The sequence below is a fragment of the Dermochelys coriacea genome, chromosome 6 (assembly GCF_009764565.3).
Source record: "Dermochelys coriacea isolate rDerCor1 chromosome 6, rDerCor1.pri.v4, whole genome shotgun sequence".
Taxonomy (NCBI): Eukaryota; Metazoa; Chordata; order Testudines; family Dermochelyidae; genus Dermochelys; species Dermochelys coriacea.
This window is the reverse complement of record NC_050073.1, coordinates 95,763,783-95,778,205: the sequence shown is the minus strand read 5'-3', so window position 1 is coordinate 95,778,205 and position 14,423 is coordinate 95,763,783. Positions and strand designations below refer to the sequence as shown.

At 40.1% G+C, this 14,423-nt stretch overlaps 1 protein-coding gene across 3 annotated transcripts in view; it reads right to left on the bottom strand.

Annotated features, from left to right (window-relative positions):
- TTC8 (tetratricopeptide repeat domain 8) overlaps positions 1-14,423 on the bottom strand; it is a 65,077-nt gene that overhangs the window by 31,145 nt on the left and 19,509 nt on the right. For all 3 annotated transcript variants that reach the window (XM_038407406.2, XM_038407404.2, XM_038407403.2), the window contains 4 exons: positions 13,609-13,729; positions 12,096-12,159; positions 10,343-10,502; positions 9,571-9,660 (listed from right to left, as the gene is read on the bottom strand). In XM_038407406.2, coding sequence (XP_038263334.1) covers positions 9,571-9,660; positions 10,343-10,502; positions 12,096-12,159; positions 13,609-13,693 — 399 coding nt within the window. In that variant the 5' untranslated portion in view covers positions 13,694-13,729. The remainder of the gene's footprint in view (positions 1-9,570; positions 9,661-10,342; positions 10,503-12,095; positions 12,160-13,608; positions 13,730-14,423) is intronic.

The following is a 14,423-nucleotide window of genomic DNA, read 5'->3' as shown; positions in this document are numbered from 1 at the left end:
TTCTCTCCATTCTGAAAACTGATAATTTATTCCTACCCTCTTTTATCCAGTTACCAATCCATGAGAGGACTTTCCCTCATATCCCATGACAGCTTACTTTGCTTAAAACCTTTGGTGAGGGACCTTGTAAAAGGCTTTCTGAAAATCTAAGTATAGTATATCCAACGGATCCCCCTTGTCAACATGCTTGTTTGCCTCCTCAAAGAATTCAAGTAGATTGGTGAGGCATGATTTCCCTTTACAAAAACCATGTTGACTTTTCCCCAACAAATTATGATCATCTAGGGGTGTCTCAGTTTTGTTCTTTACTATAGGTTCAACCAGTTTGTCCAGTACTGAAGTTAGGCTGACAGGCCTGTAATTGCCAGGATCACCTCTGGAGCCCTTTCTAAAAACTGGCTTCACATTAGCTATCCTCCAGTCATTTGGTATAGAAGCGGATTTAAATGATAGGTTACAAACTACAATTAGTAGTTCTACAATTTCACATTTGAGTTTCTTCAGAACTCTTGAGTGAATACCATCTGGTCCTGGTGACTTATTACTATTTACTTCAGGGGTTTTCACAATACATTTTTTGGTGGCCTCAGAGTGTGGCCACCAACTCTTGCTGGTGGCCGCTGTGACAATTTTTCTTAAAATAATTAACTTTAGGAAAAACAAATAAATATACATGTCAAAAACATTATAATTTTTTATAGGTTTTTTTTGCAGACTCAATAATAAAAATAATGTATAGTTCTCTATTCTTTACTGGACCTAAACAGAATAGAAACACAAATAAGGTGCTTTGCACATTCTTGTCTTTTGTTTTTGTTTCTTTTGTTTTTGGTTGCCTTTTCTAAAAGACTTTCTAGCTAGTAAGTCTGCTGCTGCAAAAAGTAATATTGGTATGTTTGGTAATATCACTTTTCATAGCAAACATGCCAGCTAGCTAGGAGGCTGTAAAAAATAATATTAACAACTGTACAAATATCAATTTTCACAGCAGACTTACTCAGCCCTGGCAAGCAGGGGACAAATTAAGCCCTGGATGGGGAAGTGGATAGGGAGACAGTGGGGGGCCAGGGCTGGAGCCCACCACCACACAGCTGGAGCCCAGGGCTGGAGGAGGCTGTGGGGGCCAGGGACAATGGTGGGGTTGAGCCCAAAGCTGGCACCTGCCACCGTGTGACTAGGGTCAAGGGCCAGAGCCCAAAGTCCCATGACTGGAGCCTGCCATCCGCCACCCTAGGCTGAAGCCCGAAACCCAAGCCTCACCACCCCGCGGGAAGGTGGGAGACTCATTGGCTGCATGCTCATCCAGCATTTGTGGCTAAAGATGGGGGGAGGGCCCAACCCCTTCTGGTGGTCCTGGGGGAGAGGTACTGCTTTGCACCCCTGCCCCAGTCACTGCCCAGGAGGCTGTGGCCGCAAGAAAAGCCCTGGTGGTTGCATGTGGCCATGGTGGCTGCATTTGAGAAATGCTTTTTTAGTTTATCAATTTGTTCCAAAACCACCTCTGACACCTCAATCTGGGACAGTTCCTCAGATTTGTCAGCTAAAAAGAATGGCTCAGGTTTGGGAATCTCTCTCACATCCTCAGCCATGAAGATTGATGCAAAGAATTCATTTAATTTCTCCGCAATGGCCTTATCATCCTTGAATGTTCCTTTAGCATCTTGATCGTCCAGTGGCCCCACTGATTGTTTAGAAGACTTCCTGCTTCTGATGTACTTACAATTTTTTTTGAGTCTTTGGATAGCTGTTCTTCAAATTATTTTTTGCCCTTCCTAATTACATTTTTTACACTTCATTTGCCAGAGTTTATGCTCTGTTCTATTTTCCTCACTAGAATTTAACTTCCACTTTTTAAAGGATGTCTTTTTGTCTCTCATTACTACTTTTACTTAGTTGTTTAGCCACGGTGGCACTTTTTTGGTTCTCTTACTATGTTTTTTTAATTTGGGTTATACATTTAAGTTGAGCATCTATTATGGTGTCTTTAAAAAGTTTCCATGCAGCTTGCAGGGATTTCACTTTTGGCACTGTACCTTTTAATTTCTGTTTAACTAACTTCCTCATTTTTGTGTAGTTCCCCTTTCTGAAATTAAATGCTACAGTGTTGGGCTGCTGTGGTGTTTTCCCCACCACAGGGATGTTAAATTTAATCATATTATGGTCACCATTACAAAGCAGTCCAGCTATAGTCACACCTTGGACCAGATCCTGTGTTCCGCTTAGAACTAAATCAAAAATTGCCTCTCCTCTTATGGGTTCCAGGACTAGCTACTCCAAGAAGCAGTCATTTAAGGTGCCAAGAAATGTCTTTGCATCTTGTCCTGAGGTGCTATGTATTTAGCTAATATGGGGATAGTTGAAATCCCCCATTATTATTGTGTGTTTTTTGTTTTGTATGTTAGCCTTCCTAATCTTCCTGAGCATTTCACAGTCACTATCACCATCCTGGTCAGGTAGTCGGTAATATATCCCTACTGCTATATTCTTCTTATTAGAGCATGGGATTACTATCTGTAGAGATTCTATGATACAGTTTGGTTCATTTAAGATTTTTACTTCACATGGTTACACAGCTATGTGAACTTAGTGGTTGAGATTTATCGTCTCTTTGCACGTTGGAGAGGTGATAGCTCAGAGAGTTTTACAACTTTAAGCAACAATCCTTAACACAAAATGAAATAAAAGGAGTACTTGTGGCACCTTAGAGACTAACAAAATGAAATGAGGATCTTAAAACTTCATCATGCTTTGGCTTTAGACTCAATGCTGTCTTCTCCTTAAAAAAAAAAAATTGTAAAATCCATAAAGCTGCACATTAACTCCTCTTACTTTCTGTAAGAAATATTAATGTCATATTACTTTAGCTTTCTAACATTGATAATTGTACTTGCTCCCTGCGGATGTGTCTAGTAAGATTCCTTAGCCTAAACCTGTTCTGAGCTGAAAGTGATGATTCATTCAGCTTTTGAAAAAATGCTAAGTTTTCAAGAGAGATGCTGTTTAAAAAAATGTATGCATATGTTTGCATGTATGGATGTGGATTACAAACTAAATATGAGTTGTCAATGCAAAAAAAGCAATTATCATTCTGGAATGTACTAGCAGGAGAGTTGTAAGCAAGACACAAATAATTCTTCCACTCTACTCAGCATGGAGAAGGCTTCCACTAGAGTATTGTGTCCAGTTCTGGATATCACGCTTTAGGAAAGATGTGAACAGATTGGAGAAAGTCCAGAGGAGAGCAACAAAAATCATCAAAAGTCTAGAAAACATGACTTATGAGGAAAGACCAAAAAAAAAAAACTGGATTTGTTTGTTCAAGAGAAGACAACTGAAGGGGGACATAATAATATTCAAGTACGTAAAAGGCTGTTATAAAGAGAAGGGTGATAAACTGTTCTTTTACTACTGAGGATAGGACAAGAAGTGATGGGCTTTAATTGCAGCAAGGGAGATTTAGATATTATGAAAAACGTTCTAACAGTAAGGGTAGTTAGTTAATCATTGAACAATTTACCTAGGCAGGTTGTAAAATCTCAATCAGATGATTTTAAAAACAGGTTAGACAAACACCTGTCGAGGTGGTCTAGACAATACTTAATCCTGCCTCAGTGCAGGTATTGAAATAATGACCTACTGAGAACCCTTCCCGTCCTACATTTCTTACTCCTGGGAGAATTCTGCACCACTGTGCATGTGCAGAATTTAGGTCCCCCACAGATTTCTTTACTTCACAGAAAAATTACTTTCTGAGGGGAAAGCAAAGGAAAGCCACAAGAGCAGTCATGTGTCCCTTCCCTGAAGCATGTTTTGGGTGACCAGGGCAGCTGGCAGTTAGGTAAATCACTATGGGGAGGGACTGGGGAAGACCTGGCTAGTGGTTTCTACCCTGCACCGGGCTCAGCTGCTAGTCCTGGCTGGGCTGGGGAGGAGGGGACTTCCTCTTCCCCTGCACAGCATCTAGGGCTGTGTCAGACTCACTTCCAGATTTTTCATCTGGATGTAGGAAGCTCTGAAAACTCTCCCCTCCCTCATGCTTCCTGCACCCATAGTTCCTCAGCTGCAGGAGGAGGAATCACTGTACTCCCATTCACAGATACTAAGGTCAGAAGGGACCATTCTGATCATCTCGTCCGACCTCCTGCACAATGCAGGCCACAGAATCTCACCCACCCACTCCTATGAAAAACCTCACTTATGTCTGAGCTATTGAAGTCCTCAAATTGTGGTTTAAAGACTTCAAGGAGCAGAAAATCCTCCCTCAAGTGACCCATGCCCCATGCTACAGAGGAAGGTGAAAAACCTCCAGGGCCTCTCCAATCTGCCCTGGAGGAAAATGCCTTCCTGACCCCAAATATGGCGATCCGCTAAACCCTGAGCATATGGGCAAGATTCACCAGCCAGACACTACAGAAAATTCTTTCCTGGGTAACTCAGATCCCATCCATCTAATATCCCATCTCAGGGGATTAGGCCTATTTACCCTGAATATTTAAAGATCAATTACTTATCAAAATCCCATTATCCCATCATACCATCTCCTCCATAAACTTATCAAGTAGAATCTTAAAGCCAGATAGATCTTTTGCCCCCACTGCTTCCTTTGGAAGGCTATTCCAAAACTTCACTCCTCTGATGGTAAGAAACCTTCGTCTAATTTCAAGTCTAAACTTCCTGGTGGCCAGTTTATACCCATTTGTTCTTGTGTCCACATTGGTGCTGAGCTGAAATAATTCCTCTCCCTCTCCTGTATTTATCCCTCTGATATATTTATAGAGAGCAATCATATCTCCCCTCAACCTTCTCTTAGTTAGGCTAAACAAGCCAAGCTCCTTAAGTCTCCTTTCATAAGACAAGTTTTCCATTCCTCGGATCATCCTAGTAGCCCTTCTCTGTACCTGCTTCAGTATGAATTCATCCTTTTTAAACATGGGAGACCAGAACTGCACACAGTATTCTAGGTGAAGTCCCACCAGTGCCTTGTATAATGGTACTAAAACCTCCTTATCCCTACTAGAAATGCCTCTCCTGATGCATCCCAAAACCGCATTAGCTTTTTTCACAGCCATATCACATTGGCAGCTCATAGTCATCCTATGATCAACCAATACTCCAAGGTCCTTCTCCTCCTCCGTTACTTCTAATTGATGCGTCCCCAACTTATAACAAATTCTTGTTATTAATCCCTAAATGCATAACCTTACACTTCTCACTATTAAATTTCGTCCTATTACTATTACTCCAGTTTACAAGGTCATCCAGATCTTCCTGTATAATATCCCGATCCTTCTCCGAATTGGCAATACCTCCCAGCTTTGTATCATCTGCAAACTTTATTAGCACACTCCCACTTTTTGTGCCAAGGTCAGTAATAAAAAGATTGGTCCCAAAACCGATCCCTGAGGAACTCCACTGGTAACCTCCCTCCAACCTGACAGTTCTCCTTTCAGTAGGACCCGTTGCAGTCTCCCCTTCAACCAATTCCTTATCCACCTTTTGATGTTCATATTGATCCCCATCTTCTCCAATTTAATAATTCCCCATATGGCACGGTATCAAACGCCTTACTGAAATCTAGGTAAATTAGATCCACTGCGTTTCCTTTATCTAAAAAATCTGTTACTTTTTCAAAAAAGGAGATTAGGTTGGTTTGGCACGATCTATCTTTCGTAAAACCATGTTGTATTTTGTCCCATTTACCATTGACTTCAATGTCCTTAACTAATTTCTCCTTCAAAATTTTTTCCAGGACCTTGCATACTACAGATGTCAAACTAACTGGCCTGTAGTTACCTGGATCACTTTTTTTTTCCTTTCTTAAAAATAGGAACTATATTAGCAATTCTCCAATCATTCGGTACAACTCCTGAGTTTATAGATTCATTAAAAATTCTTGCTAATGGGCTTGCAATTTCAGGTGCCAATTCCTTTAATATTCTTGGATGAAGATTATCTGGGCCCCCCGATTTAGTCCCATTAAGCTGTTTCAGTTTCGCTTCTACCTCCGATATGGCAATATCTACCTCTATATCCTCCTTCCCATTTGTCATGCTACCATTATCCCTAAGATCCTCTTTAGCCTTATTAAAGACTGAGGCAAAGTATTTGTTCAGATATTGGGCCCTGCCCAGATTATCTTTAACCTCCACTCCATCCTCAGTGTTAAGCGGCCCCACTTCTTTCTTAGTTTTCTTCTTATTTATATGGCTATAGAACCTTTTACTATTGGTTTTAATTCCCTTTGCAAGGTCCAACTCTACTCGACTTTTAGCCTGTCTCACTTTATCCCTACATGTTCTGACCTCAATAAGGTAGCTTTCCTTGCTGATCCCTCCCATCTTCCACTCCCTGTATGCTTTCTGCTTTTTCTTAATCACCTCTCTAAAATGCTTGCTCATCCAGCTTGGTTTACAAATCCTGCCTATGAATTTTTTCCCCTTTCTTGGGATACAGGCTTCTGGTAGCTTCTGCAGCTTTGATTTAAAGTAATCCCAGGCCACCTCTACCTTTACCTCCAAATTCCCCCTGCATCTGAACCACCCCAATGAGCCATCTGCATCTGGATCCCCACCCTACCGAGCCCCAACCAGCTGCACCTGGATCCCCATCCCACTGAGCCCTCTACACCCAGACTCCCCACACCCCTCCGAACTACCTTCACCTGGACCCCCCTGAAGAGTCCCATTACCGTTGCACCCAGAACCCTCGAACAAGGCCGTGTGCATCCAGATCCCCACTGAGCCATCTGCACACAGATTGCCCCCAAAAGAACCCTCTCAACCCACACCTGGATCCCCCCCACACTAAGTCCCTCCACACTTGGATCGTGCCTTGCTGAGCCTGCCTGCCCATACCTGGTATGGAAGGGCCCTGGGGTGTTTCTGGGGCAGGCCCAGTCCTTGCGCTGTGCCAGGGTTGGGTACAGCCCCACTGCCGAGTCTGATCTCCCACCTCTCTGCAGCCAGTGGTCTGTGATTCCCCACTGCAATTCTGACCTTCCACATTTATTTGACAAATGTTCAGAATTTTAAAATATTGCGTGCAGAATTTTTAATTTTTTTTTGTTGCAGAATGCCCTCAGGAGTAAAAATTTCTATGATTCTATGGCATATTATTACTGCAACTGAACGTGTCAATCTGGAATGTGAGTATGCAACCCAACTATCCATCTGCATGCAGCGTTCCAAATCTGCACATTTACTTGCAGTACACACACATTTGCATACAGAACACAATCTGATTGATTACAAAAATCTGTCACATTTTAATGAAGTTTTTGTTTAAGTGCCTTAAGCTTAGAAAAAAAGGGGATTCAGAGTTCAGGAGAAATCCTCACCTATCTAGGCTTCAGGAATTGCCCACATATTCCTATTTAAGACATTTATAAAGATAGGGTTTGTTTTTGTATAACAATGTACCAATAAGTGTGTATTAATTACAGTCCTAGATAGGCTGACTGCCATTAACAGATTTAAAGGTAGATGTGCAATGCTCACGATTGCATGTCTCAAAAAAGGGATTTCCATCTCTACGTCACTAGTCAAATACAGCTCAGGTCAGAAGAGAATCAGCCCATCTGATAACCTTTCAGTGGCTTATGCAAAGTGAACTGTGGCGATCAGTCCACTTCCTTGTGGACAGGTATCCACATAAAGACACCAACTCAACTGGCACTCTCGTAAAGAGAGACAATTGAGAGGTCACCCAATGATAAAAATGAAACAAAATAATCTTTGCATCTTTCAGGTAAGGACTGAGTTACATTTGTGAGGGAAGGCACACCGATATACTTGTTGTGTTGGTAGAGGACTTCAGTTTCTCTGGCTGTCAATCATGAGAACAGACTAAAAAAAATTATGAGCACTAATGATCGTGGAAAAATAGATCTAATACGAAAAAGGGAAGCAAGTCATGCCTTGAAAGTGAAGGAAAAAAATCCAAACATTTTAAATTTTTTTTTTTTTTAGATTAACAGTGTAGACTTTTATTCATACTCCAAATTCATCCACAAAATTCTCTTCTTAGAGGCCAAACAAGGTATTTTATCAGGCCTTTTGTCAGTCTTGCATGCATGGTTCAAGATCCATTAGCTGATGTAAAAAGAAAAGGAGTACTTGTGGCACCTTAGACTAACTGTAGCTCACGAAAGCTTATGCTCTAATAAATTTGTTAGTCTCTAAGGTGCCACAAGTACTCCTTTTCTTTTTGCGAATACAGACTAACACGGCTGCTACTCTGAAACCTGTGATTAGCTGATGTAATATTTCTTGAAAGTAACTGCATGTTCTATCATCATAACATAATAATGGCTTATGTATGTTCAATGCCTCGTTTTAAACTTTGATTCAGTATTACCTCTTCACAAACGTTTTCCAGTCTGGGTCACACTGCTAATATTTGTGGACCTAGCATAAATACACCTTAAAAGAACGTCAATTCTGTAAACTGAAAAAACATTACGTTTTCTCACTTTAAGATTACAAGTTTAAGGAATTTAATGTCGTCCTTATAATAGCATAGAATGGTTATGTGGACTGTAATTTTCCCATTTATTTCTTTTCAAAGGAGGTCTATTAGAATAAACAGCATTATAAAAATATACTGAGGGTACATGCACACCTATGCTTTCAGATTCTGGAGTGTCTATTTTGAGCCTGGCAACCTATGTAGAAGATACATTGGCCTTACTATGTTAGGCTGCCACTCACATACAACCTTCTGCAGTTAGAAGTTATGCAGCTTGGATCAGGAGGGAGGGAATGAGCTTCTCTAAATGAATTGCTGATATCGGGTACTGGACCCGTCCATCTCCCCTTACTGGGGCTGAACAGTCTGTTGGAGTTTCTTAATCTTAGATCTTGAAAGGGAAGGAGAGAGAACCAAGAAGAATATACTGGTGAGAGGTCTTCCAGCTCCATCCATTGGGGCATGATAGGGGAAAGACCTAATGTTTTCTTGAAGTCCTTAGGACCTTCCCTCTTATGACTGCAATTTTTTCAGACATGGTTGGTTGGAGAAACAGGTGAGGCTTTAGTTTGAACAGCCTTTGCTACTTTTCCCGATGGACACAAAGATGTCAGAGTACATTTGTGTCCAAGTACAATGTCTGTGCTCACACAGATGGTGTCTTGTTTTGTTTGTTTGTTTAAAAAAAAAAGCCTTCCCCATCTAAAGGGGTTTGGGGGGAAAAATAGCTGACCCCATATTAGGACAATTTAGGTTCTAAATACTGCTGCTGGATACTTCATTTCTGCATTTATAAGACAAGTCTATTTCCCGAATTCCAATTTACCACAATATTGCGGATTTAAGGATTGTCAACATTGAGAAATATCTAATGCAATGTGTTAGTACTGCTAACAAGAGAGTACTTCCTTCTCTGAGTAGCGAACAGACTCCTCAGCTGCTGGACCTTGAAAGATTGTGGCACTCCCATAGTCCAGCAGCTACGGAGGAAATATTAGGCTGGAAAGGGTCCTAAAAATCTAGAAGAAGAGAGAGAGATTAACGGTAAAGTAACATTGAAGTGATATTAAATATAGCAGAACTTTGACCAAAATAGTCACATACCTTTGCTAACTTTGGTTTTTGAGCATATTTTGCTAAATTCAATCTAGACAAGTTTATGAAAGGACCCTCCGGATTTGTGAGCATAGAGGCCTGAAAAAAAGTGTTAAACAGAATGAACCCATTACACTATACAAATACATTTCAAATATCAGATGAAAAAACCTTCAATGGAAAAAAACCAAATTATAACTGTAGAGTATGTGATTTTAAAAAAAGGCTTTTTTTTTTTTTTTTTTTTTGGCAAAGACTTGGGAAGAACTGCTTATATGCATATATAGCAGGAGTTCAACAACACTTTTTGCCTACCAAATAAACCCTAGTTTACATTATGTCTTCAAGCCAGACACACTATTGGTGATTTCACTAACACAGCATAAATTAGCCAGATTTAATCTTAGTAACTCACTGGTGATTTTAAAGAGAAACTATTGCTCTCTAACAGTGGGGGGAAAAAAAGAAAAAAAACATGTGGAAAACTTGGAGAGGGCTCCATCCTGCTTCTGTTGAAGTCAACAGTTTTCTTCATGGAGTTCAGTGAGTGAAGAATCAGGACTGCAGAATTTCCTTTTGTGAAATTTTATGCACATTTAAACAAGTAAGGTTTGATAGCATTTTATTCATTTTTTTTTAAATATAGAGCTTGGCTATCTACTTCATATTACTTGAGCTAACTTTCCCAAGTTTGATTTTTTTCAGACATAATTTTTAAGCTCAACTATACCATCGCAGAAGGGAAAGCTATCCTTCATAGTAGTAAAACCAAGCCACTCACCGTTCCTAGTCTGACACATCTTCCAGAAGCGCTAGTAATTGGGCGAGCAGTATGAGCCGTTCTAGGAGTTCTTATAGCCTGTTCCATAGTGCCTGGTCGTCCACTTTGTGTGCTGGGTCGCACAAACCCTGTAACAGGTCTTCCTGACTGAGTCACTGGCCTAAATCGAACAAACAAATGTTAAAATGAAGAGCAGATGAGGGAAATGTGTTCATAGAATCATAGAGATGTAGAGCTCGAAAGGACCTCAAGAGCTCTTCTATCTAGCTTCCTGGGCTGAGGAAGGACCAAGTAAACTTTGTCCATCACTGACAGGTGTTAGTCTAACCTATTCTTAAAAACTTCCAAGGATAGGGATTCTACAACCTCCCTTAGAAGTCTATTCCAGAGCTTAATTACTCTTTATAGTTAGAAAATTTTTCCTAATATCTAACCTAAATCTTCCCTTCTGCAAATTATGCAAATTCTTGTCCTACCTGCTGTGGACATTGAAAACCATTGATTACTATCAACTTTACAACAGCCCTTTTCATATTTGAAGACTTATCAGATCTTCCCTCAGTCGTCTTCTCAAGACTAAACATGCCGAGTTTTTATTCCTGTCTTCATACGTCAGGTTTTCTAAACCTTTTATCATTTTTGTTGCTGTCCTCTGGACTTTCTCTAATTTTTTTTCCAGTTTTCTTAAAGCGTGGTGCCCAGAACTGAATATGCTACTGCAGCTGAGGTCTCACAGTGCCGAGCAGAGTGGGATAATTACCTCCTATGTCTTACACAGGAGGTAATGAATACATCCCAGATGATATTAACCTTTTTCACAACTGCATCACACTGTTGGCTCAAAATCAATTTGTGATCCATTATAACCCACAGATCCTTTACAGCAGTACTACTGTAGTTGTGTATTTGATTTTTTTTGTTTGATTGTAAGTGTAGTACTTGCACTTGTCTTTATTGAATTTCATCTTGTTGATCTAAGATCAATTCTCTAATTTCTCAAGGTTGTTTTGAATGCTAATCCTCCAAAAGTGCTTGCAATCCCTCCCATCTTGATTTAATCTGCAAATTTTATAAGGATACTCTTTAGCCAAGTTATTAACTAAAACATTGAATAGTACCAAATACAGGACAGACCTCTGAGGGCCTTCACTACATACATATATCCTTCCAGTTTGACAGCAAGCCACTGGTAATTATTCTCTGAGTACAGTCTTTCAACCAGTTAGTTATGCACCCACCTTATAGTAACTTCATTTAGATCATATTTCTCTAGTTTGCTTATGAGAATGTCACATGGGACTGTGTCAAAAGCCCTACTAAAAACAACATAGATAATGTTTACTGCTTCCCCCATCCACTCTATATCAGTAACCCAGACAAAGAAAAAAATTTAATTGGTTTGGCATGATTTGTTTTTGACAAATATTATACTTACCATCCTATTACCCTATAGGTGCTTAACAAATGAGTTGTTTAATACACTTGTTCCAGTATCTTTCCAGGTATCAAAGTTAGCCTGACTGGTCAATAGTTTCCCAGCTCCTTCCCCCATCCCTTTTCTAAAGACAGGTACTATATTTGCTCTTCTCAAGTCATCCTGGAATAGAAGTGGTTTTTCCACCAATTTATCAATACAGAAACGCTACACATTTAAACCTAACATTTTGTAATTTGTTAAACTTAATATGTTACATTAATGTGCAGATCCTAAATTTAATATATTTACAAGTTAAAGCTATAAGGAAATAGATACCTAACAGCTGGACTGGGACCTCCACCTTGACTGGTTCCAGGGAGTTTCAAAGAAGTTCCTGGACCTACAAAATAAGAGTATTATCACTTAACATTTGTATATAGCCACCCTAAGGCTGCATGGTCCTTAAAGAGAATGAAGACCTGGTCCTCAAGACAGGGACCTTGTAGTCCAGATTAGACCTTGTGATATTTTCTTGAGGCATCCAGAACTGTAAGTCACCCTGTTCTTTTGCCTTAGCAAATGAGCTCCCTGCCACCCACGTCTGTTAGCCAAATTCCTTAGCATGCTGCAAGTTCTAATTTTCTTTCAGATTAACTCCTGATGTACTTCAATTCCTGAATTCTCCAGAAGTATCCCCCTTAGTCATTAGCCTCTTTTATTCCGAGTGCTATAGAAGTCAATACATAAATAAAATAGTGTTACCATTTTTTCAGAGGCTGGGTCTCTGCCTTTCAGCTATTAGAGGGTTCTCCCCTCTTATTCAACTAACTGTTGCCCTCCTTTCAAAAGCTCTCTTGAACTTGCCTACTATAGATAACTACTTTTATTTGTATACATCTTGCTTAACATTCATTTGCATGATATAAAAACTTAATCTATTAGCTATTGGCAATTTTTCCCTAAGATGCCAGTTCTGACTGGTCACCTCCTTTTCAGTTCTTGTTTTAATTACAGGCTGACTATATTTTTTCATAATGACTCCTTGTTGAGAAAGGCAGATGGTGAGGAATCCTGAGAGAGGCTGTGTGGAAGAAGCCAGGAAAGGGCCAGAGAGGAGACCTAGAGATGGGCCAAAGAAGGACCCTGGGGAGGGGCTTGTGTACTAGAAAAGGCCATACCACCAACAAGCTTTCTAGGAAATGGTCCTGGGAAACAGCACAGCAGAGCAGTCTTAGATTAGGGCATACTGCTACTCACAATTTAGGATTCCAGGGGTAGGACACATATTAGAGGAAGGGTCTGTGTCCTTTCCACCTCCACCAGTGCTAACTCCTAGAGAAGTGGTACAGAAATCCATGCACTGAGAGGAAAAAGGATTACTGAACCTGAGTGGAAGACTGATGGAGGAATCTTGCCTTGAAAGTAGACTTTTGCTTTGGTTGAAAGGCCAAAGCAGCAGCATAAAGTACACACCAAATGAACTGCCCAGCCAGAGAGGAACTCAAGGTACCAAGTAAAGGTAAACTGTGACAGCAGATGCATCCTGATGCCAGGCTAGGTATGCTGCTATTATATTCCTTAAGAGATGTGGGCTTTACATAAGTGAACAGATTTAAAAATCTATCAAACTGCCAAATTTAGTAAACAAAACTTTCTTTCAGCTGAATCTCAGTGTACCTTTTACAATGCCATGTTATATTATTGAACATTTATATTGTGATAATGCCTAAAAATCAACACTATGTTGGTCCCTATAACATTATGTACTGTACAATTATATACTAGATGACAGTCCTGCCACAAAGAACTTACATCATTTTAATACATTTAGGTGAAAGTCTGTACTTACGTGCAACTTGAGCAATGGCATTTTCATCAAGAATCAACTCTGCTATTCCCTCCTGATCTAAATCAATTTCATCCACATAAACCATTTCCGTTAGAGCTCGTGTTTTCAAACTCCAAGCAGCCTACATAAGGATAAAACAAATAAATACACAAATCAAACTTTAAGTACTGGAAAGGAATCTAAAACACATTCAATTTTAGTAGGTTTTTAACCTTTTTTTAATCCCTTCATATTTATACTTTGTTTGGGTTGAGAAAGGTAGTGATTTGACTGACCGGTTCAGGTGGCAGAATTTTGATGCACTATAATAAATACAAAACATTAAGACTGGTCTTTGGAACAAGCAATTGCTTGAGGTTCCACGGCTGGAAACATTTTCAGCCTCAGTTCCAAATCACCAACAGTCAATCACCCCTTAGCCACACCATTACAAGAGGGGAAGGCAAATCATAGCCCTATGTACCTTACCCTAGGCAGCTCAGTGCACAGGGGGGAAAAAAAATCTTAATCAGTAGGGAACAAAGTTATCAAGTAAGACTCTTAAATGCTAACACTTACAACACTATTCAGTTTCAATACAGGCAGCCTTTAAAAAGGAGAATCCAAATCTCCTAGCTTCAGAATAATCACCACTCGTAAACATGTACATCTACCGATATACTAAGTCTAACCAACTGCACAATACCATTGCAGCATTGGATGGTGAATTGGACAGGCAAATAGCTCAAGTGAACAACTTGAAGCAGTGGTGGGCAACCTGCGGCCCATCAGGGTAATCTGCTGGCGGGTCATGAGACAATGTTTACATTGACCAT